This window comes from Lonchura striata, chromosome 11, assembly GCF_050655825.1.
Source record: "Lonchura striata isolate lonStrDom1 chromosome 11, ASM5065582v1, whole genome shotgun sequence".
In the NCBI taxonomy this organism is placed as follows: domain Eukaryota; kingdom Metazoa; phylum Chordata; class Aves; order Passeriformes; family Estrildidae; genus Lonchura; species Lonchura striata.
This window is the reverse complement of record NC_140713.1, coordinates 14,164,652-14,190,163: the sequence shown is the minus strand read 5'-3', so window position 1 is coordinate 14,190,163 and position 25,512 is coordinate 14,164,652. Positions and strand designations below refer to the sequence as shown.

The 25,512-nt window shown below is 37.9% G+C and overlaps 1 protein-coding gene across 2 annotated transcripts in view; it reads left to right on the top strand.

Annotated features, from left to right (window-relative positions):
- TOX3 (TOX high mobility group box family member 3) overlaps nucleotides 1–19,909 on the top strand; it is a 74,314-nt gene extending 54,405 nt beyond the window's left edge. For both annotated transcript variants that reach the window (XM_021555056.4, XM_021555055.4), the window contains exons 4-7: nucleotides 13,156–13,425; nucleotides 14,721–14,948; nucleotides 16,270–16,350; nucleotides 18,043–19,909. In XM_021555056.4, coding sequence (XP_021410731.1) covers nucleotides 13,156–13,425; nucleotides 14,721–14,948; nucleotides 16,270–16,350; nucleotides 18,043–18,780 — 1,317 coding nt within the window. In that variant the 3' untranslated portion in view covers nucleotides 18,781–19,909. The remainder of the gene's footprint in view (nucleotides 1–13,155; nucleotides 13,426–14,720; nucleotides 14,949–16,269; nucleotides 16,351–18,042) is intronic.
- The last annotated feature ends 5,603 nt before the right edge of the window (nucleotides 19,910–25,512 follow it).

Here is a 25,512-nt window from a genome sequence, read left to right as displayed (position 1 = left end):
TGTGAGCCAGTTCATCCTACTCAGCATTTTAAACTCAGTGCTTACAATTAGAATTAGTTTCTGTGTTGCATATTGAAGAGCGAGTGAATGTTTAGCTTGAACAGATATTTTACATCAACTGTATTTTTTTCTGATTAGCCCTTTTATATAGGACCTTTTGCTGAACTTGACATAGTGAAAATACATATTTACTGCTGGACTGTAATAAAGGTTGTGTTGTTATGTTGTGATTTCTTTTTTATTATCATGGCAAGTGAAAATTAATTAAAGATTTACAAACCAACAGGCAGTAAATATTTTTCTGTAATTCTAGAGGCTGCTGACTTCATTGCAAATTTTTAATATTTCTTTGGAGGTCATAAAGTGTAGCTTGTACTAATTCAGGATGAATCACATGCTGGTCACTACTTAGGAGATACAAAATTTAGTTATTCTGTGGATCCAAAACAGGCGCTGCCTAAAACAGGCCTTGAAGGATGTGGTATTTGTTTTAATCTCATTTTGCACTGTACATGTTGTGTAACTTCTGAAAGAAGATCAGATTAATAAAACCTGAGAGTTAGGAATGTTGTGCCTGAAAACAAAAGTAATGGAGTGTGTGTGCACAGAATACAATGCAACTTGGTCAGAAAGTATTGTGGGCTGGATTGATGTTATGTGTCCCAGTATCCCCTCAATGTTCTTGAGTGGTTTGTAGCCTGACCCAGTTTTGCCCTTTAGTTTTGCAACCTTTCACTGAATGTGATTCTTCCATGAGTAAATGCTGTCACTTCCAACCAGAACAACCCTCTAGATTATGTATTCTTTCACTCACCTCTTCTGGTGCTCAAAGGGAGGCTTCACATCTTTGCCTTTTCCCTTTCCCTAATTTCCCAATGTAGAAATTAATGGCACAGTTTAGACTGACTGCAGTGGTAGGATTTGTTCCCATACAGGTCAGTGAAAAGATGTAGAGAAGCTCCTGCCTTTTGCCCCAGTAGTCCAGTGGCATTTTTAGGGTTATTTCCAGTTCAAGCTATGGATTGGGAACTTGTGTGCTACAGTTTTGCTGCAGAGAATTGATGAGGAATTATTTGATATGGAGGAGGCACATAGGGAGGTTTGTATGTCAGACATTGCCCACAACTACTTGATTTGTTTCATGCTGTTTCATGCCCTGCCATTGTATTCTACTTAGACTTTTTCTCATCTGCTCATAAATGCTAGGTAGCTTTGGGAAGTTTAAAAACATTAACCAAGGGTCCTTACATAGCTTTCCCCTGAACTCACATAGTTCTCTTTAGTAGTCAAATTTTCCAGCAGTTAATCTGTATTTCAAAAATAAAAAATGGAAACATTATATCATATTTTATGTTGAAAATGTGCACTTTATTAAACTGGTAAATATTTATTAATAATATTAGAATTCATCCTTAAATTAGACATTTCATGAATTACCTTGCCTTGGAGCTATAAAAACTTTATTGCAGTAATAAAAAAATGTAAAGGAGGCATTTTGACTATGAAATTTCATTTCATGGTCAATTGAATTTACTATATCTGAAAGAACTAAAGATGGGGTTGTAAAATAATTATGATGTTTGTATACACTTACAGAACAATGTTCTTATCCAGCGACACTGGGATAGTCTTATTTAAATGCTGTATTAATGGTGTACTGCTAATCACTAAAGCTTCTCGAGCTGAATACAAAATTAAATAATTTTAATATTAACTGCATTGAGTTTATTCCTTATCTTGTGAAGCTTTACTGTAAGCAATATTTAATTTAGGTAAATGTAGTCCTACCCTGCTGCAAAGTCTGGTACAAGAATTTCACCTTGAGAAATGTCATGAGATTTTAAATCACAAATGTTGAAAAAATAAAATGGGCTTGGACAGAATTATGATTAATACTGTGTGTCTTTGGCTTTTTTCTATGTACTACCTGACATGTTCACCTATAAACTTGAATGCAGAATCGCCAGAGGCACGTTTAAAAATAGGTTATGTCAAGGTTTTCCTATGTCTCCCTTAGGGTATGGAGTTGGCTAGGTACCACATAATGCTTCTGCAAGGATCTCACATATTACTCACAGGAAGACACACGCATGGAAAAAAAATAAGAGAAAGAAAAAAGGTTTAACATATCCTTTATGTACTATTATATTGAAAATAGCATTCATAGTGCAAGAAGGATATCTATATATTTATACTCAGCATAAATGTGACTTAGCAATTACTAAAGATTGTTATTGGTGAGTTAACCATTGTTTATGCTATCATGGTATACATTCTGTGGAAAGAGTGACAATTTGTCACAATGCTGATTAACTTCATTATTATTGGCAACAAACACAACACATTTATCTTTACAGCATTTTTTAACGTTCAAAATCAGGCAACAGCAACAAAAAGAGGAGATAAAACGGAGGCAGTTTGATTAATTTTAATATTTTAATAACATGCAAATAAAATTCTAATGTTCAAAAAAGAGTCACTGAAAAATGGAGTGTTGATGTACATTTGACTTCAAAGAATGCATGGATTTACATGATGCAAATATTATCCCTATAAATACTTGAATATAAATAAGCAGAAATCAACAGTAATATCCTTATTAAAAATCAACCCCCGATATTTTATATTAATGCTCTGTTTTCTGTTGAGCTGCCCATAAAAAATTATTTTAATCTGCAAACTGTGGCAATTCTATAAAACTACAAGTTTTGCTCCTGAGGGTTCCTTTTTTTAACACCTCTCTCTAATCTGCCCAGCCTGCTGAGTAGCATTGACATCAGTAGTACATCAATTTCAGAAAGTGGATTATTTTTACTAGACAGCTATTGTGACATATTGGGTCAGTCATAAATGAAAGATATTCATGCAAGCATGCAATACTTGTAATGAAGTCTCACTCTGACCTTCTGTATGATTGATTCTGTAATTTAGTTTTCTCAGGCAGTGCCTGAAATGAAATGAAATCATGTTGAACAAGTTTTGAATACCCACAGTGCACCAGGAGAAGAAAAATCTGCAGCCCCAGAGGCTTGAGAGAGAGCAGCTGAACGATTTATCTCCATGCTATTATAGCCTTTGCCAGCATTCAACATTTCTTTTTTTTTTTTTTTTTTTTTTTTTCTTATTTGGCTTAAGTACTTAATTCTGCAGGTAGCTGTAAATGGGAAAATAAAATGCTGTTCAGATTTAAAATGACAGGACAGGAGTATGTGCAGGGGACTGATAAAATATCTTGAATAGAACTGACCTTTCATGTAGCTGAAAGTTACTGGGGGATTCATCCTCATAATTACCATATAGATTATTTTTATTTCTTTCCTGCAATGAAACATTTCAGAGAGCAGTAGTGCTGATTGAATGAAAATTGAACTTGTTAACATTCTTTTCAGCTTAGCCTGTTGTACATAACAGAAGGTTAGCTTTGATGAATTTCAAAATTGTCTTTCTGATATCTAAGAAATAGACAGTAAAATAATTGTCTTTTTTCAGTCTGATTTTTTCTTTTATTCAAAAACGTACAACTGTTAGCAAAACAGACTGATAGTTTTATATATATTGCTCACTACATTACTTATGCTGCTAGAGAAAATGTGTTTCCTATTTGATGAAGATTTCAGCCTGTTTATATTTTATAATTGTTGCAGTGCTGCCAGCACAGTCAGGATTCTGCAGAGATAAGGCTAATTCATAGTGGAATATGCTCATCTTTAATTATATTACTCCTTAGGAGTGTCACTGTGCTCAAATCAAAAACACAATGGTGACTATTGCTTTTATTTGAAGAAGAGAATTTAAAAATAAACATCTCAAGAATGTGACTTTAAAAAGATGAGGTGCAAATTTGAGCTTATTAAAGGCTGCATACAATAGAAATATTATTAATGTTTCAGAACAGTGGTGCCTTTTACTGACAGCTTAAATTTTTTTTTTGTAATTTAAATTCCCAAATTACTAATGAACTTTAAGTGAATAGATTAACATAAAATTGGAAGACTGAAAGCTAAAAAGGTTGCTTTGAAATTGGCAAAAGATAGTTATTTCAATAGTCACCTGGCTGGCTGCCTCTCATTTATATGTTTCATTTTCCTTTACAAAGAAACTTATTTCTACATATCTCTTTTAATATCCAGTCAGTAATCTCCTATCTGGAGAGCATGGAGTAGGTTTTCAATTAATAAAATGTTATAACAACATTGTTTAATGTGTTGCAGATGAAACAGTTATTTCATGGGTCATTAATGTGTTTAACGCCTGGAATGGTTTATTAAAACAAGCCCTTGTTATTGTTATGAATGTGTTTTTTGTCATCTGTGATACAAAATGTACAACAAATTTCACAAGTTTCTGGGTATTAGCTTATAGAAGTAGCAATTACTGTTACTAGAAAAACAGAGTCTTTTATTTTTTCTTAGATTTCTGTGCTGAGTTGCTAAGCTTGGGCTTTAAACCAGCAGTGTTAGTCTGGCTTGTATTGGCCTTTCCCAGCAGAAATGGCAGCTGTTATTGCCACTGCTTTGCAGAATTTGTGGTACCAGGAAGAATTAATCTGAAGCAGCCCTGAATGAAAGGATGCTTGGGCGGCTCCGAGCAGTGACATTTGGCCGTGAACAGAACAAGAGGGACGCTCTGGAAATGGAGACCTTTAGGACTCCCTTGGCAGCTCTGGTGGCTGCTCCCAGCTGGGCTGGGACACAGCTCAGAGCTGGGTGCTCTGTGGATGAACTTTGGTGTCTTTTCACACTTATTTTTTGTTTGGTGTGGAATTAACTGCTTTATTCTGCACCTGATGAGGGAGTTGGCATTTTGCAGTTGCCTCCCAGAGCTGCAGGGCCCTGGGGGCAGTGGGGAACAGGCTGGGAGCCCTGGAAGCAGCAGTGGCTCTGGCACAGGGCCATGCTGTGGCTTGGGCTGATGGGAAGATGGTGCTGGCCTGCTAAACAATAGTGTGAACACTTTCATATCCTCAGTGACATTGTAATTCTCAGTGTGGATGATATAGAGTCATTTTTCTGAGACATACTCACTTCTCATCGCTCATTGGTACAGACCAATAAATGGGCCCCTGTTAATGAGAGAGGGAAATGTCTTCTGCTGTTCTTAAAAATAGGCCACTCATAGTAAGTGCTAGAAAGGAGCTGTCCATAGGAGACAAAGTGGCAGCAGTTGCCAAAGACGCCTGTCTGAATAGCAAGCACTAAAAGAAGCTAAAAAATATTAGAAATTGAAACAGGTAGGTTATTGCCTATTGAGGTCATGTTCATGCTTCCTGCATGAAAGCACAGTAACAGGCAGACCAGTCCAGCAAAATAGACTATGACTATTTTATAATAATAGCACCTATATCAAGATCCATCAGCTCCAGAAAATATTGTGAGGTGCCATATGAATCTGGGGGAAAGGATACAGCTCACTGGGAAAGCTGTCAGAAATTGGAGCAAAAGCTGGGTGTCTGATATTCCTAAGAACTGAGCTCGGAAGGAACTCAGATGTCTGTGGCTGTGGACACCAGCTGTGCTTTCAGGCTATTCTGCATCCTGGCCTGAAACTCTAAAATCAGGTGCTGTTCTCATAAGTCAGCTGAATGAGGCAGATGCTGCAGCTGGGCTGCATGTGCTGTACCTGGGCAAAGGCTTTGTTGGGTCCAGCCATGCCTGCTCTTGGGTAATTTGAAAACTTGGAAATTCCTGCTATTCTCTGCTGTTAGCACTCCTGTTTTCCCTTGGACAGCTTACTCAGTACTCAGCTTCCACTTTGAGTTTGCAAGTGTTGAAGAAATGTGAAGTCTCTCTGGAGTTTTTAATTACTCTGTTAGGTAGCTGGAAGAAAAACATACCTGTGTCTGGTAATAAAAAACATAAGGAGACCTACTTTTCTGATTTACTTCAGAAACCAACAAGTAAATTAACAAACCTCATAGAAAAGAAAAATCCCCCAAAACCTAAAGAAAACTTATCCCTGAACATAGCTACCAACACTTGTAGCCATTTTTAAACATAAAAATGCCATGTAAGCCCTGAGTCTGTCCCTCTGCAATTCCTTGCAGAATTCTTGTTACCTTTGATAATGTTTGTTAGTTGTCATGCTCCCTCACACTCTCCCTACATTCCTCACTGCATAATAAGGACCTTTGAAGTCTGCCTTTGATTTGGGAGCTGAAGCACCTGAGCTGAGGAGGTTGTAGCAAAACTGCTCACAGCATTTATCTGACATTCTGGGACTTAATTTCAACTATCCAGGATTTGTTTGCAATGTGTCGTCGCTGTTTGCATACAGCAGACCTAAGCTTGTACTGCTAATTTGGAGAGAAGCTCCTCATGCCAAGAGACTCATCAGATCAGAGCCCAGATCTGTGATCTGAGTCACACATGTATTGTGATCATGCTGTTGGGTGCCTTGTCCAAGAGGAGTGTGATTCAATATGCTTTAAAGTATGGTAGAAGCCTGAGAGGAATAGAGTAGGGAGTCTGTTTAAAATGCCTCAAGAAAATAGTGTAAAAATTAAATTATAAAGAAGTTGTGAATTAGGTGGTGCTAAAACAGCAGCAGCAGCTGCTGTGGGTGGGTGGAGGGCTGTGACCAGCCTGTCCTTGTCTGCAAGAGCAGAAGGACTTGATAGCAAATGATCAACCAAGAAGTGTGACCTCTCTGGCCTGCACTGGGGATCCTGTGAGGAATCTGCAGGCTCACAGGACAGTAACTGGGTAAGAACAAAGTTCCCAAAGAGAAAACACGCCAGGATAGGGTGGTGGGGCATCTCCAGTAAGAATTTAAATTTGAATTAAGAATTGTAAGCATTTTAGAGACAAGTCCTTGTCCCTTAGTTTGGTGGTTGTGTGAGTTTGACCTTGCTGTGAGCTTTGTGTATTTTTTCTCCACGTGACACAGTGTGTTAGAGATGCACAGCTGAGCGTGCTGTGAATGACTGGTTCCAGCACGGCCACAGCCCCACACTGCAGAGGTAGTGAGTGCTGGCTCCTGGAGTTGTGTTGCTCTGGCAGGGACCTGGGGGTGGCCCTGGCACCTCCCTGTCTGGAATCACATCTCTGGGGGTGCTGCACTGCCTGGGGTCACTGTGCTCCCAGCCCCTGGGTTTGCTTCCACAGAAGAGACCTTCACTTGTGGTTTGCAGGTCTCCTATTGCAGTGGTGCATTGATGACATTTGCAGTATGTGCCTTAAACAAGTGCTCGGTGAAAATCTCTGCAGGAAACATCCTGGGTGCCTATGTACAAACTACAAAGGGACAAAATTTTGGGCCTGGAGTAGGCAGGAACAAAACTGATACTTCATACTGCCAGGTGCCATTATATATGCAGTATATATATGCAGTAGATTATGCAGGATGTTATATGTGCAAGTGGTGCCACCAATGAGTGACTTGATTTTGAGAATTCCTGTCTTGTATGACCCCCCATAGTAGTCCCCAATGACCCACAAAATAAGTTACTCAGTTTTAAGGAACAAATCAGTGGGCCCTCATATTCATTGGGTTTGAGGTTTGGTTTTGGTTTTTTTTTTTTGTTGTTTTTTTCTTTTCATGTCTCTTCTGTGGTTTATGTGTGAACAGAGGAGAGTAGAGGGATTGGATGGGCACACAGGCCAAAAACTGACATGTTCTTCATGTTCTTCAGGAAACAGAACATGTGTGAACTTCTTGTCACCAACCCATCTCTTAGATCCAGATGAAGACACATTTTTTTTTAATGAATTGACATGTACTGTTTCTTGTACGCTTTTTTTGGGACTCAAATTAGGTAATTTTTCTACAGAGACATGGAGTGGAACATGGGAGTTTTTTCACTGCCAGAGAAAAGAAGCTGCTGCTTGTAGGATCTCCTGATAACTGCAGTTTGACAGCTCTATTAGTGATGATGGTGTGTGTGGAGGGGAGAGGAAGGACACTTCTTCAGTGGTGGCAGCACCAAGTACAACTGTTTTGTATTCTATTAAGTAAGGATTTAATCTCTGACAGAGAAAAGCATCCTGTTAGTTTGATTTGTTTTGATTGGCAGTGAAGTCCAATCCTGTAAAAATTTAGATTAATGGATTCTTTTATCTATGCTTTACTTGTGGAGAAAAAGAATATTGAGGATTTCTTTTAGAGATATGCTGACTTGACTAAAAGTAAAGGGAGTAATTTACAGTCAGGGACAACTGAGGATTTCACTCTTTACATTGAAGTGCATTTGCTTCAACTTAAATACATCCTTTAAAATATTGCATCAGCTTATGTTACATTGACAGTGATGAATTCCTCAGGCAATAGAATATATAATAGTTTAAGTCAACTTTTGAAACCAGGACACAGTGAACATAACCATAAATGCTGGATTTTGCTTGGTTATTTCTTATTTATTTGGTTGGCAGATTTCTCAATTCCCTTACTATCTCATGCAGTGTGGGGTGAGATCCCAGCCCTACATCCTCCTCTAGGCACTTCCATGGGGCACTTCCATCAGTCCTCACATCACCAGAGTCTCACTGGAGGTATTACATATTTAAATGATGGAAGGCTGTGGACATTGATTTTAATCAAGACTTCAGTGTTGCTCAAAAATGTTCTAAAAAGTAATTTCCTAGTTATATTTTTAAATGTCTTGTTGAATGTTCCCAGAGATTAAAATTATATCAGGGTAGGAATTCAGGATAGAATTACTGTATGGAAATGATTCTTAAAATGCAGGGTAAGTAAGTGGAAATTAGGACATCTCTCAATGTAATGGCTAGATGCATTTCTCTGTCAAAATAAATACTAACTCTATTGCAAGCTATACTAAGTACTGGATGCTTAATGTGTTCCTAATAGAAGAGCAAACTATCTTTTATTAATATAATTTTTCACTTAGGTATTCCATGCTACTTCAAGAAACACCTTTGATAAAACTGAATAAATTAAAGCATGGGAGTTTACACATTTCTTTATTTTTCTTTTTTTTTTTCCTGTCTCCTTACTCCATTATTTGCTCTCCAGTGTCTGTTGATGCATTGATATTTTATATAGTTTTGAAAACTTGTTCTTTTACAAATCAAAGTAAAATAAACTATATATTTGTCATAGGCTGTGAGATGTGTCCTTTAGCAATAGGACTAAATATGACTTTTATGGCATGACTGTCTAAAGTGATAAGAATGCTGAGAGCAGGACAATTTGATGGACAGATATCTTTATGGTTCCTTTGATGAGGCCTTCTATGAAAAGTGCTGAAAGTCTTTATAATGTGTGCAACAGTGTGGTGACAGCTGTGCAAGAGATTGTGCCTACACAGTCACCATAAAGTTGTTTTGAGAAGGGGAAAACATTTTGGACTATATTTTGCTTTTTTAAAATCCAGGTATATAATTAGAATCATAGAAGGGTAAAACTTATTTGGGTTGGAAGCAACATTAAAGATCATCTCATTCCAACCCCCCTGCCATGGGCAGGAAACCTTCCACCAGACCAAGTGCTCAGGGCCCCATCCTGCCTGGCCTTGAGCATCTCTGTCTTCATCACCATCACATTAAAGAATTGCTCCCTAAGACCTTATCCAAACCCCCTTGCTCTCTGTTTAGAGCCTTTCCCCTTGCCCTGTCACTGGAGAGCCCAGAGAGGTGGCCAATGTTCCCCTCAATAAATGTCTCTGTACCTGAGGGCTTTGTAGCACTCATGTAGCATGACAGGATTGATCTGAGTCAAAGCCATTTCAGCCTGCAGAAGAGTTAGACAAATTATTTCTCTTTTGGTTTTGGCTCCACACATCATGTCCTTGTTTGATTGTCATGCTGAGTAAACCAGTGGTTGAGCTTTGCCTGACTTGTTTTAAGATCACCAGGTTTTGCCTAACTTCAATCTAAGGGTGTAAAACAGAACAGATTCAATCAAAACTTGCTACTGTCTGCTTGAGAAATTAATGAGTTTTTGCCAGAAATAATCTCTTTGTTTTTGCTTAATGTTACAAAAATCTTGAATGCTTTTAATACTCGTGTATCACATTTACTTTGGTTAAAGTTTATGTAAAAGAGCTGGTAATATTCTCCTAATATTCTCAATGGGTTATTTTTGGATATGTGAGCTTTTCAGTTTTCATATTATAATTTAATTAGGATGTAATGGGTGCTTCAGTGCACTTGTATTTATTTCCATGTGTGCTTCTGATATAGGATGATTTTCATTGTTAAACATTTCTTTGATAAACATCTCAAGCATAATGAAATGCTACTGATCCTTTCTGTTTGGTGTTGGCCTTTGGTAGTATCAGGGAAAAAATAAGAGTGAAGATAATTGGTGGAAATTTTGTTTTCTTGATTTTAGCTCCTTTCTCAGAAGACTTTTGTTTGCTCAGGAGCTATAGGAAAATGCCATGGACTTTAATATTGCTATGAACTAGCCTCCCTGCCTTCTTTCCAAACCACTGTACACACATTAAAAATGGCTTATACTTCTTTGTCTGAAAGCTCTTATATAGGTACCATAGGTTGTTCAGGGCCACAGCACTGTACCACAGAGAAAAACATGAAAACCCTGTTACTTTCTTCTTTTTAAATATTGATCAATCATATAAGTTTAACTCAAAGTGCAGAAAACACATTGTTTTTTGTTTTCATATGCACATATAATATGAACAATAAGGGATTGGATATTATATGAAACATTTTCTTTCATATATGTCTTATCAGTTTAGTTCTAAATGGCCAGTTACAAACTATTGTTGTTGCCATTCCTAAGGAGATTTTACTGAAGCTCTTAAGACTGAAAAAAAAAAAAAAGGCTAAGAAATCAGGAGAAGATGCAGAAAAGAAAAACAGAAATTAAGTAAGTGGATGCAGAAAACCCACACAAGCATCAGATAGTATCAGAAAAAGGGACAGTTAAGAATTCATGGGCTTGTGTATAAAATTAGATTCTGGGTCAGTGCAAGTCAAGAGAATTTAGTCTCAATAAAATCATAGATGCAACCGAAATGACAAGACTTGGAGTAAATGGTTTGTAACCCTTGTCATCACATTTTGTTGCCTCAGTGTAAAGGCCAGAAAGGCCTGTATTGTGCAGCAATAAAGGGAGAACAAAAGCAAGGCTTTTAGGGGTAGAACACCTCCAAGAAAGTACTGTGTGCACAATAACAAAGAAAGTTATTTTTGTGAGAGAAGGTTATTCTGATCATCTTCAGCTTTGCTGAAGAAAACCAGCAGAGTTTTTCTTCATGCAATAAAATAACGTCAGTAAGCTAAAATGATTGGAGTAATGGGCAGAGTGATATCGTTTCACAAAAGACTTTGAATGACTTCCAGATGCCACTGCCAATACAAGTCACAATCAAAATGACCCTGTAGTTAACAGCAGTAGATTTTCACAGAAAAGTGCCCTGAAGCAAATGGGTATTTCAGCCAATAAGTCTGATGTTTTGATCTTTCTGTATCAAGTGCTCCACTTTTGGCACACACACTCATCTCTAAGGAACTACAGTCCTTTACTGAAAATATTAAAAGCATTTAAGAAGTAGGAAAAGCAGTGTGGTATGGTGTGGATGCTGAGCCAAGCTGGCAATGGCTGGGCAAGCTTGGGGAAAATGAGGATGAGCCCTGGGGCGCAGGATCTGGATCGTGAGCTTGTGAGGTTAACTTGATCTGTACTGGACCCAGCTGCACGTGCATTTTTGTGCTAAACTACAGTTTAATTTTACTGTATAGGTTTCAGCAGAAAGAGACACAACTGTCAGATTCCCAATTAATGTGATTTACTGCTGTAGGGAAGCAGTGAGCTGCAGTATTTGTGTATGAAGATCCATGAGGCAGGGTGTGCATCTCCTCTAACACATGTTGCTTCTTTGTATGGCCACCCTTGTCCCAGCCAAGGAAAGGCTTCCAGGAGCACAGAAACACTGCCTCTGTTGAGGGCAAAGTTATAAAAAGTGAAGGAAAGTCATTTGGGCTAAACTTTTGTCTCCATGCTGACACAGATTTTTGAAAACTGGTTTGTACTTATCCATACTTAATAAGAGAGTACCAGGAAGGTCAGACTCTGCTGTGGAAGTCCAGTGGGCTCTCACAATTGCTGTTTTGTTCTCTGTCATTTCATTAAGGATCATTGCACCTGCTACTAATTGCAATGTGGCTTATTAATAATGAAAGAGTTTTCAAAATCTAATTTATTTCTCATGTTTCTGGCTGTTCAAACAATGACTGTAGATTAATCAGGTTGCTGAATCAATTTGTGAGCTATTTATTATCTTGTTAACTTCTTAAAAAATCTTATTTTCTGTTTACATGTTCCTTCATTGTGTATTGATCTGTGTGTGGTCAAAAAAAAAGTTTTCATAGGCAGATTGCAGCTGACTTTACCTTCAGGGTCTTGCTTCTTTTTATTTACAAATGTGGTAAATGTTGTGCAGATGTAGGAGACAGAGTTTGTGCCCTCAAGATACAGTAGAAACCAAACCATGCAGGCGCTTGTGTTTCTGAGACGTGGAGTACAAGAAAAATAAAGTCAGTGATTTGTACATCGATTGCTACTTCCACATGTTTGATTGTTGGATTAAAGATAAAAATGTGCAGTTTGATGTGGTACTTGCCAAGAAGGACCTTTAGGAGTGTTTAGGATTACTGGACTGGTTCTCCAGCATGCTGCAGTGAATGCACTCCAGACAGGCAGGGCAGTGTTCTGTGTTTAAAACAGCTTTAAAATCCCACCCAGAGAGGACTGGTTCATACCTACTGCTGTTACTTGTGATGGCCAAGAATAATTGAAACTCAGTAAAGGAAGATGCTTTTCTCTATATATACGTATCCCCTCATCCCACCTCAATTTTGTTTACTTTCTGACTACAGTTTGTGTCTCCTCATTTGCAATGTTTTCCTGAATCCTCAGTCATCCTGTTTCCCTATTGTTTATGCGGGTATCTCTCACTACCTCAAGAGAAGAAATGTTTAAAAATAAAGAAATGGGATTCTTAGTCAAAGAACAAAATAAGCAGCTCCAGTCAGGGGAAAAGTGAAGTCTGGGGAAATTATAGTAACTGTTGCTGCACTTAATTTCTTAAAAATATATTTAATTCATTAAAATGGAAGGAAGAAAACTGCATGTTGACAGTGTTGCTTCTGTAAGCCTGTGAAAATAACTTTACCTGCTACTGCTGTATGGTAACTGCTAATATCTAACCAATATTTCCATCTCTTTTAGGATCAGAGTCACACCCAAGTTTCCCAGTACCGCCAGGATCACTCTCTGATTATGAGATCTATTGTCCACATGACTGATGCTGCTCATTCGGGAATTATGCCTCCGTCTCAGCTCACCACCATTAACCAGTCTCAGCTGAGCGCGCAGCTGGGGCTAAATTTAGGAGGCACTAATTTGCCACACACTTCTCCCTCCCCTCCTGCAAGTAAATCAGCCACTCCCTCCCCATCTAGCTCCATCAATGAAGAAGATGCAGATGAATCAAACAGAGTAAGTTATTCCATGTGCTGCAGCGAGCAGCCTCACACATCCACACGCTGCGTTTTCACGGATGTGCCAGTATCAGCTCAGCTGCAGTGTGGCCATTTAAAATACAAATGTTACAGTAAAGTAGAATATGATTAATTTGCTGATTACCTTCTTTACTTAAGAAGCTTCCATACTGCCTGCATAATAATGAACCTACATAATAACGTATATATTTCTTTTGGTCTAAACTGACTCAGGTTTTCAGGTCTGTTCAATCTCTTCAGGCATCATTCTTGGACAGTTTTGTCATTTTGGTATTCTCTGGAGTCATGTAAAACATAGATGTGTTTAGAGAGAAGTAAAATAAGCTTTGATTGAACTGAAAGTTTAGTTAACTTATATCATCCTTTAAATAAATATCTTATAAAAGGAAAAAATATTGACCAAATGAAGAACAAATGTTGTTATAGCTGTATATGTAAAAGCCTAATTTAAGACTGTTCCACTAAAGGTTTTCTCATTAAGCTGATGGAAGTTATACATGTGGAAAGCTCATTGTACAGGATCCTCAAAATATCAGAGTAAATTACTATCATAGAGATATATATCATATTACATATCATATTAAAGCCACTTGATCTCCTTGTTGCAATAATCTGTGCATAGTTCAACAAAAGAGGGTCCAGGGCATGAGGCACACACAGGGGGCAGAGCTGCTGGGATCCCCATCCTGGAGGGAAGAGGGGGCTTTGGTGCCTGGCCAGAGCTCCCAGTGCTCCCCCACGGGCACCTGCCCTGCCCTGGGGGCCTGGGGGGCACAGCCAGTGCTCCTGCAAGTGGGCACATGCTGCCAAGTGCTGCTGCTGCTTTTTGCCTGAAGAGTGGGATTTTTAACCCCTGGCCCATGTCTAAGTTGCCAGTCTAAGCCTGGGAATTGGGAAATGCCTCCAAGGTTTTGCCTTTTGAGTCTCAACTGCTAAGATTGTATCTTAATAGAAAAATATCAATGGCCTCTTCAAAATATGCTGTGAACTAAATCTTAATATTTTTTAAATACAAATTAGCATTAGGGTGTCCTTTTTCAGGTCAAGCTTGTAAGATGTGACTCTCAGAGCCATGCTTAAAATGAGTAGTAACCACTCATGCATTTAGTTCCAGTAGATCCAATGAGATTATGCTGAGACTAGAGAGAAGAGCCTGCATAACAGGACTCTCCTAAGTGTTGCCTACATAATAGCTTTATGCATATAATATTACGACTGACTGTAAATATTTTTTTGCAATTAATCTAATTTATTTCATTTACTGTTCCTTAGGCTACTGGAGAGAAAAGAGCTGCCCCAGATTCTGGCAAGAAGCCCAAGACCCCAAAGAAGAAGAAAAAGAAAGACCCCAATGAGCCACAAAAGCCAGTCTCAGCATATGCCCTTTTCTTCAGGGATACACAAGCTGCAATTAAAGGACAGAACCCAAATGCTACATTTGGAGATGTTTCAAAAATAGTGGCATCTATGTGGGACAGTTTAGGAGAAGAACAAAAACAGGTAAATTGATGCAGGTTGTCTCACAAGAGTATATTAATCCTTGTAAAAAAAAATCCTCCTACTTCTTCTCTGAGTGGACCATACTAATTGCTGATGTAGAACTCCACCTCTGTAGAGCTAAACTGAGTTTTGAACTTGCTGAAGACCTGGCATATAAAAATTATTTTTTGGTAAGAGCCAAGAGGTAGTGTTAAATTACTGTATTTGTCTTTAAATTTTAAAGGACAGTTTGTAAAAGAGCTCAGGTTATAGTGTCCTAGAGTCCTCTTAAAACCATCTTTTGATGATTCCTATTTCAAAGCCCTTGTTTCCTATTAATAAGTTAGAAAAGAGGAAGGTACAGCATATTTACCATTTCCTTTGATCTGCCTTATGAATTTGTTACAAAGCGTGTTGATTTCTAACCTTTGAAGCCAATCCTCTGAGTCTCATTACAATGTTGTGTGGGAAATGCTATCTCCAACTTCCACTGGGTACAGAGTGATGAGTCTTGTACTTCCTTGAGGGTTATTCTTCTTCTATACACATGGAACTGCTGCACATGGATTGAAGGGGGTTAAAAAATACCCTTTCTTTGTTCCCAGTAACAGTTAATAGAAGCTTGTATGGGAAAATAGATTCCCACCTTTTGGCAAGAGATTAATGGTACTTGTTACTGAAATACATTTAGGAGCTTTTAGTCTGATGATAATGAACATGATCTAAAGGTGAACTTTGAATTTACTCATGATTAAAAATACAGATTTAGTAATTTTTTCCTAAATGTTCTTTTTTATCTCAATGGGATTCTCTCATGCTGGGTTTTGGGGCAAGTCCAAGCTCTTTGATCCACTTTTTTTTAAAGGTGTACAGATTTTTTTATATGTAGTTCAAATACTTGTTTTGAAAAAAAAAATGCACAGGCATATTTTGCTATTCTAGACTACTGCTATACATTTTGGCATTTGTAATAGCCAATTTTCTAACATCCCTGCTACTTGGAATCAATAAAACACTGTTTTCCGGGCAAGAAAAGAGTGCATAGGTAGTCTTTTCAATCAGTTGGCTGCTCAGGCTCATGTCAAATAGCAGCCTTTTGTTATTCCTGTTTATATTATAATCAACATAAACAGTACTTACAAGTCCAGCAAGTAGGCCTGAAAGCCTGTAACCACCTGCAAGAATATTTGGAATTTTAAAGGAAGAAAAAGCACATCTAACAGTACAGTGTTTTCAGGGGTTTTGCTCTATGGTTTTTGTTTCCGTGCAAGTGATTTTGAGAGCATTCTGGCAAGAACATCCTTATAGTTTAATTTGGTGAAATTGTGGTCTCTTTTAATAGGTATATAAAAGAAAAACTGAAGCTGCCAAAAAAGAATACCTAAAGGCACTTGCTGCCTACAGAGCAAGCCTTGTTTCTAAGGTAAGCCGTCGATGTAATGCAAGCGAGCTTTTACCAGTGATATTGAAATATTTGGGGCAAGGGGGGGATGTTATGCACAGTAGAAGTAGAATCCTAGGATTTCTGTAATACAGCTCTACAAGATGTTGTGCTGCTGCTTGAACCCTGCTTAGTCTCTGCAAAAATAATTTCATCTCTCTACTGGCATACTAATGATTACCAGAAAACATCTTTGTAATTGTACATCTTCCTTGAACTGCAGAGGCAAAGTAATACACTTCACCACAAAAATAAAATTCAGTCATGAAAAATATACTGACCTTTTGACATTAATATTTGCGAGCTGTTTGCAGAGGTTTGTTTTTCCTCAAGTGCTGCTTCTCAAAGGACAGGCTTGCTTTGCGTGGAGTTGGAGAGCAGTTGTTGTGTGACAAAGCTCAAGTATTCTTGCAGGTGAGGGGAAAGAAACGCATGGTGGCTCTGAATTTGGAGAGTGCTAAAAAACAGACTAGCTGGCAGTGAGCCACAAGGAGTATTTTAATGGATCCTGAGTTAAAATAAAACCTGTGAAGAAAACAAAGCTCTGCTGTCTTAGTTGAGAAGTTACCTTTCTAGACAGCAGCACTATGCAGGTTGTAGTTCTGTTGCATCTGAATATCATAAATGGAAATGTGCTATAGACATCTAAAATATGGGTAAAACATTACCAAGGTGGTTATTTATCTGATGATATTTTATAAAGATCAATTACAAAAATATATTCAATCACAAGAAAGCAAGAGGGTCATGATGTCTTAGCTCCTGAGAATATTTATTTGAATGTACAACTGCAGAACATTAGTAAATCGTATGGAAAGTTGCTGTGTATCTTAATTAATTATTAAAAATACAACATCAGAAATTATAGACATGTTTTTGAAAGCTGGAAGATTTCTTCTCGTGTTAAGAAGCTGTGTTTTTCTGCTGCCTCTGGGACTTAGATAATATTCTGAAAGCCTTTAGTGTCACAATGCTAAGTGCAAGATCAGCAGGATTTCTAAATACCTTTGAGGAATATTATTTTGTGAATCTTAAGTTCCCTTTTCAAAACCATCAGGAATCATATTTTTTCTCCAAATCCATGGGACCAGGACTGCCAAGTAACTTCTGGGTAGATTGCAGGTGGAAATGACAGTCAAAGTCATTGTATCTCATCTCCTCTAAATTAAGACATCCTTGCTGTAGCTTTTTCACATGAAAATGAGATGGTTGCTCAGGGTAGGGATGGGATAGAAACTTGTGCAGCACAGTTTATTACATGCTCAGGTAAAGGTCTAAAGAGTGTCAGTTAATTGCTCTTTGGTTGATAACTCATGGGGTGGGGAGTGTGTGTGCTGCTGACTCCCAAAAAGCAGGGTTTTTTTAAAAACATGTGAATGTGTTGGGCCTGTTCTAGCTTTTTCAGTGACAAAATGTATGTGACATCTGTGACTTTCTGGTGTTGATCAAGGGCACAAGCTAGATTTTGTCCAAGTAAGACCTGGAGGTACCATACAGGGAGGCAGATGCAATGTATTGCTGATCAGTGATTGTTTTCAGACTGCAGATTGATCTCCTCTGATAGAAAACACAAGATGGCAAAGGTCTCTGAGTAGCCGTTACTTTTATTACCGTGTAAACAGTAACAATGTTTTTTTCTGTTGAAAAGACAATTAATTTCTCTTCCAAACACAGGCTGCTGCAGAATCTGCTGAGGCCCAGACAATTCGTTCTGTTCAGCAAACACTGGCATCCACAAATTTGTCTTCCTCCCTCATTCTGAATAGCTCTCTTTCTCAACACGCGACGGTATCGGCATCTCCCCCAACTCTTCAACAGCCCCTTTCCAGAGCAATTGCTCCAAAACCCTTGACCATGAGACTGCCAGTGAATCAGATTGTAGCTTCTGTTACCGTTGCCCCGACCATGCCGACAAACATTGCAGCTCCGCTGATAAGCTCCATGGGCACAAACATGGTGGCAGCGCCGTCTTCGTCTCAAGTCAGCCCCTCCATGCAAAGCCAGCAGCACCAGATGCAGCAGCTCCAGCAGCAACAGATGCAGCAGATGCAACAGCAGCAACTACATCAGCATCAAATGCATCAGCAAATACAGCAGCAAATGCAGCAGCAGCATTTTCAGCACCACATGCAGCAACATTTGCAGCAGCAGCAGCATCTCCAGCAGCAGATTAATCAACAGCAGATGCAACAGCAACTGCAGCACATACAGCTTCAGCAAATGCAGCAGCAGCAAATGCAGCATATGCAACACCAGTCCCAGCCTTCTCCTCAGCAGCATTCCCCGGGAGCCCCGCAGATCACTTCTCCCATCCCTGCCATTGGGAGCCCTCAGCCAGCACCTCAGCAGCACCAGTCACAAATACAATCTCAGACACAGACTCAAGTATTGTCGCAGGTCAGTATTTTCTGAAGATAAACGATCTTGCAACATGGCTTTGTGTTGATGGAGGGGGTAGGGGTAAACCATATTTGGCTGAAAACTGTAAATTGTTGATGGTAGTTATGCAGGGATGCATAACAGATCAAATGATCCTCTAAAGTGTCTATTAGATAGGCAATAAAGAACTACAATGTAGCTGTGTATCATCTTTTAGCTGACTATAAATCATTTTGTTTAAAAGAAAAAATGCTGTTCTCTTTTTCATGTGATGCCTTTTTAATTTATTTAAGCTTTACCTACAATATGTGAATCAACTGGCCTAATAAATACCTGGACCTTATGACTGCAAAATGGCCTTTCAGAGTTATATGCTATAGCCCTTCTTTCTCTAAAAGTGAGTAATGCACTTCAAGGCAGTGTGAACTCCTGAAGCCCTTAAAGCACAGTTGTAACTACCTGTAAAATTATGATTGGATTTCATACAATCATACTTGTATGACATGAGTTAGTTGATGGCATTTTTTGTCATGAAAAAATAGAGTAAATCACAGATTTTTGCCAAAGCTCTTATTTTTTTTCTTTTATTCTCCTACATGTCTTCAGAAAAACAATAGCAAGTAACTGGACGTAAATGTTTGACCCAACTTTTCACTTCATTTGTCCAAATAAACCTGCCATAGTTTGCAAGAAAATATATATTGACATTTACCCTCTTACTTTAATTCCAATTACAGAACAAATGTGAATATTATATTCTGTGTCGCAGTGATGAGTTTCAGATTTAATACACTGTATTTTTAAAAGGGAAATGCACTTAAATAAAACTGTTATTACAGAAAGCTAAGATGAGAAATGCAAGTTATTAATACGCTGTAAAACCAGTAGAATATTTAAATGAAACTCCACAACTGAATAATCAATGTAAATATTTTCTTTAAAAGTTGTAAGTTTTCATATCATGTGTTGTAAAGTTTTCATAAATGAGGCTTTAATGTAAACACTGGTAACATGAATTATTAATTGCTACATTGCTTATTGTGTTTTTATGCTGTTTTATACTTTTTTATGAGTTATGATAGCAGCAATTAAGTTGTTTGTATTTTGCTTATCTAAAATAAATGCTTTTATCTTGCTATAGAATAAACACATTTCAGTAAAACTGACGAGCTGTAAGTCTTTGATAGAGAAACCAGAAAGGTTTCCTTCTGCAAATGCTTTCTTGGACTTTTTAAAACTCCTTTGGATTTTTATCAGACATTCTGGGTGAACAGGTACCAGTGGGAACAGAGCAAGCACTCGGCCCTTGTACCCTCCAAGATGCTCTGCTGAAGAGTTGTGGGCAACTTCTGTGAGGTGTCTGTGACTTGAGAGGGAGAAAGCAAGTGCTGGAGTCACAGAGCAGCCCTGCTGCCCTGTGCTGGTGATCTGCAGGAGCAGGGAAGTGAACCTGTCTCTCAGCTGTAATCTTCAGAAAAGGAAATCAGCACAAATTCTTTCTTTGTATCTGAGAGTTCCAGATGTAAACGCAGTTACTGCTGTGGGCTTCCCCCTGTAAGCCTTGGCTCTTCCCTTGGGCCAGTCCTGAGCTGGCTGACTTTTATTTTCTCGTTAAGGTACAATGTGATGGAGTGGGGAGGATGGAGGGGGCAGGTCTTTCACATGAAGGCTTTGGAAGCATTAACATCCAGTGTGTTGTCAGGTTATTAGTGCTGTTCATATATTTTTGCTCTGAACAGAAAGGAGAGACCCTCTATTTTCTTGTTTCTCTTCTCCTGCAGTATCTGTGCTGCGAGTGCAGTCTGACCACTATCCCCAGTTGTCTGGCATGATTAATTACAGCATCTGTCCTGTCAGAAGCTATAATGAAGAGGTCTTGATAAAAATTGCAAATTACCACTGGCAACAATCTTAAACTGCTTATGATAAAATGAAAATTAAAACCAGCAAGTGTCAGCCCTGAGCAGAATCCTAATCCTGTTTGAGGCATGGCTACCATGCTCAGAGTACAACCCAAAAATAATGGAATACAGATCCCCAGAAAGTTGCAGCCAGACTTGAGGGAAGAGGTGCTACACCGTGTGAATTTCTTCATAATGAATTCAGCTTTCAATATTTCATCATCCTCAGGTACTCTGCTTATTATGTACAAATATTGAACAGCAAGAGATTCTAATTATAAATTTATAGATTTCTTGGAGCAGAAAAAAAATCATATATAAACTGAAGCTTTTCATAATAGGTGTTAGTTGACAGCTACCCATGCTCCTAATAGCCTTAGCATGATATCTAATAATGCCTGGGATGGAAGGTGTTTATTCCAAGTGCAAGGAAGCCTGTCTGCATTAGAAATGGCATGACAGAGGCTGGTTGGGAGAGATTTTGTGTGTGTCGGTTTTAACCAATGTTACGTAGCAAAGGAAACCATTTTATAGTAGTTTTTGAAACCTTTAGACAAATGTCTTCAGAAATAATTGCTAAACTGCATGTGACAGTAATTGTGTATTAGTTCTGTAATTGTCATTTTGAAGACCTATGAAGTATCGTTGGAAAAATGTCACAAGTGATAAGAGTTAATTACAACTGAAGTCTGTTTTCAACTATTTGCAGCGAGAAGCAGGTGTTATTACACTCATTAAATGGTTTCATAAATCCTGGGTTTTATCACATTTGATTAAGAGCTGCTGAACTACTGATGTTCAATTCCAGGAAAAATAGTTTTAATTACTGCAGCTGAAAAAAAAAAAAAAAAGAAAATTAATCATCAAGCAGGACTGTACATTTTAAATATCAAAATTTGAGTCTTGAAAAACTGGAGCATCCCTCTGCTTGCCACAAAATTATATTTTGCATTACCCACAATAGCATATTGCAGAACATCTTGTGTTTCAAACTGTGCAAGTTTGTGTTCATGTTCCCTAAATCTGAGTGAATAACTGTGCTATCATAGGTCATAAATAAAACTGTTAGTTTAAATCGCTTGATATGCAATTTATACAAGAAAAATGCAATAATCTGTATGGCTTCAGTGTTGTGTGTGGTTTTTAAGAATGTTTTTCTTCATAGTATTTACAAGCATTTAACTGCTCCCTTCTTTTCCCAAGGTTTCAGATGCTTTATCACCTCAGTTAACCACATTCTACTTTCACATTAACCCAGGTTGACACATGATGAAAGAACATAAGGAGGTTTAATTTTTAGCTGACACAGGGTCATTAGTTTCTAACTTGGAGAACAAAGCCTTTAAATACCTCTGTGCAACATAATCTCAATTTTATATTATCACCTGACCATTGTGGTTTGCAGGACAGATGGATTAAATATCTCAAGTTTAACCACAAGTCTTGCACTGACTCTTTTCAATGGGGATTCCTATTTGAATGGCTCCTTTTTCATTTCTCACTTCATGGAGTATTTTGCAGCACTGGACTGCATTCTAACCTTTCCCTCCCCCCTTTGTTTGGCTTTTGTTTTGCAACAGCTGTTATTATCGTTTTTGGTCAGCTGTGATTGCTGGAGGCAAAATAGGACCAGATGGTGTTTTGCTATGCATGAATGGCGAGTTAGAGGAGTTTAGATTGAATAGGCCAAGTTTGAATGGTGTCTATGCACCACCTGCCCTCTTCAGCAGCAGCACACACATCATAGGAGCATGATCTGTCTCAGACCTACTAGAATTGGATGGGAATGGAGAGCGCCTCGTTGGATTTTCTCCATATTTATTGATCTTCCATGCACTAACAGCATAATGCAGTACACAGTCAATTTGAGTTAATTGGATATGACACAGCATGTACATGTAATCTATCACTGGAGTCTCCTGGTACACTTTAGGGTTTGCTGCCACAAGAACATGCAGTATTAGCCTGCATTAATAGGCTAAGTGGATGGAAGTAAACCAGGATCATTGCAGAGTTTGATTTGACAAAATATACTGAAGTTTTACAATTGTACCCTTGAAACTGCCAGAAATACAGTTAACTATGAACATTTCTGAGTTGATAGAGACAGGGGCTGAGTATTTTGTCACAGAAAAATATATGTCATTCCCACACATTTCTGTGAGGTTTGCCAGTGAAATTTAAACAAATGTAGGGAGCAGCATCCATAGGGATGGGCCAGTGCAATTCAGAATAATAGCAAAGGGCTTCTTTGGTAACCTAAAACTGGTCAGAGAGGTGAAATTTAAATGTTACATAAATATAAAAACTATTGTATGCTTTGTTAAGGTTGAATGAAAGACATGGGGTATGAAAGACTTGTGCCTGGACGTGACAGAAGAAAATACATATGTTGTGAATAATGAAAAAATATATAACAGTAATGTATAATACATAAATTACTTGCATTGTTACAGCAACTGGATGTTTCAAAGCCTACTTAATATGTGACTGAGGGTTGTGATCATGCTCTAAGTTGGCAGGAGCTGCTCACTCGGCGTCTTTGTCTGTGGTGTCAGGTAGCCAAGTGAGCTACTTTATTATGAAAATTGCATCCAACTGAAAAAATGCTAAATATTTTCAAGTGCCTGTGGGAAAAGCTAGGTTTGTATTAAAGGATTTGGTTCTTAAAGTCACCAAGAAGTTAATGCTTCTCAGGTGCATCGGAGGGAGAGAATTTTCGATTATAATACGAAAATCTTTGAGAAGTGAATGTATTGCTTTGAATGAGCTGCTGTGACACTTCAATAGCCTGCACTGGAGATTTAGAATGCATTCTGTTTATCTCAGTTAAAAACCAGAAGTGGTATTTTACATAGTGGGTTTTGTCCAAGTTCTTGGAGCATTAACATCCTTGGCCCCTAAACAAACCAAAGCAATGGAGAGTTTTCTTAGGAGGTTTGAAATTAAATTTCTTTTAATCTTCTAGGTAAAAAATGTTGAACAGAAAATTATACTTGTCTTGCAGTTATATGGATACTTCTTCCAGATATCATTTTTTCTCATTTTTCTCCAGGAATATCTTTATGATGCAGTTACCTTTGATCTGTTATTTTTCTCCAAACTGGAGTTGCTACATCACTGTAACTCTTCTGCTCTAATTGTAAAAGAGAGGCTTTGATCCAGAAAATAATTTAAAATGAGCTGATAATTCATGTATAAAGATAGTAATTTCATTGAAGTGAGTACTCATGTGCTCTGTTACACAGTTGCTCAAGTGCTTTCATAGGTCAGGGGTCTAAGTGCAAAACACTGTATTTGTTTTCCGAACAGATCCAAGTATTTATAATAATAATCAGAACCTAAAAGTAATCTTACATTTTCTGCATTTTGTTTTATTAAATTCTATTTAAAACAAGTCATGAATCTCATTTTCAAGTACAGGTATATGACCTTAGTGCTGGTTCAATGACTGAATCATCATAAATGTGTAAAGAATTACCTACTTGATGGTGAATCGTATCTGCAGTCCTTTAGAAGGAATTCTACTGTGCACAGATTTGAAAACTTCTACCTGGATCAGCAGTCACAACTCTTGACTGAGCAGATGCCTTAACCAAATATTTGTATTTACTAAACAGAGAAGTAAATGTAGGCAAACAAAGTGCCAGGGTACCTGCTGGCAATATTTTGAAACCTAAAGGGTGTATTTACTGCAGGCTGGTTTATTTTAGTGCTACAGCCCATACTGTACTGATAACAAACATATACATTGCATTAGTACATAATAATAAGCAGTAGATCAAGTACATACATAATAAACCCCCTGTGTTACAATTTTCTTGCTGGTAGTTAAAGGTACTTAATCTTGGAATTGGTTTTGATATTCCAGGAATCATAAGAATTGACCATTAAAATACAGAGTAAGTAGCTGTACCATTTCTTACTTTCCTCTTCCTAATTTTGGAAGTGAAGAATATTCATTGTCTGGAAATCAGAACTCACTTTGGAAAATTCTGCTGTATTGACTGTTGATCAGGGGATTATCACTGCTGCCCTGGTGTGCATGTTTACATATATATATAAAATAAAAAAATAAAATCTTGCACCCTGCTCCTATCTGCTCACCACCTATGGAAAGCTTGTCCTGAAGAACTTCTCGTCTTTCAGCCACCCTTCATGTTCCTCCTGTTCCTGTGGGTCACAAGGAGATTAATAGATTGTGCACATACACAATACATATTTGTTTTACTAAAGAGATGTCCAGATGGGTGCACATAATTGTATGTGGCAAATGTCTAAAATATACATAAATCTAGGCATGCATTTGGGGATTTTGGGGTTAACATGTTAGCTGCTTTGCTGCATGGACTGTCAAAGGATTTGGCTACTACTTAGCATGCCTTGACATTGACAGAATATAGATGAAGCTATTGATAATTATTATCCTTGTGTAAACAGACTTTCTCCCTTATAGAATGGTGGCAGATAAATCTATAAGAGTTTTGGTCAATTACAGTAGACAAGTACATTACAGCAAATCTTGAGCCTGTGGTGAAATACATGTAATTCTGAGTGTCAGTTTAGATACTTGTGTTTCTGTAAAAGCTGGGCAATCTCTTTTTTTTTTCCTATTTTCCTTTAACCCAAGGCAGATGAAGTTATCTTTCACTTCAGAAAATGACCAGAACTTGCTAGCAGCCTTGGACAAATGAAACATCCTTGACCAAAAATAATGATACTTTCACATTCATTTCTGTTGATGTTTCCTGTAGCTGTACTTAGCTTTAAACTGAAGGTGGAGTTTGCTCTAATTCTTTCTTTCCATTTTCAAAGATTCAAAGATGCTGATCAGCAAAAAAAAAAAAAAAAAAAAAAAAGAAGA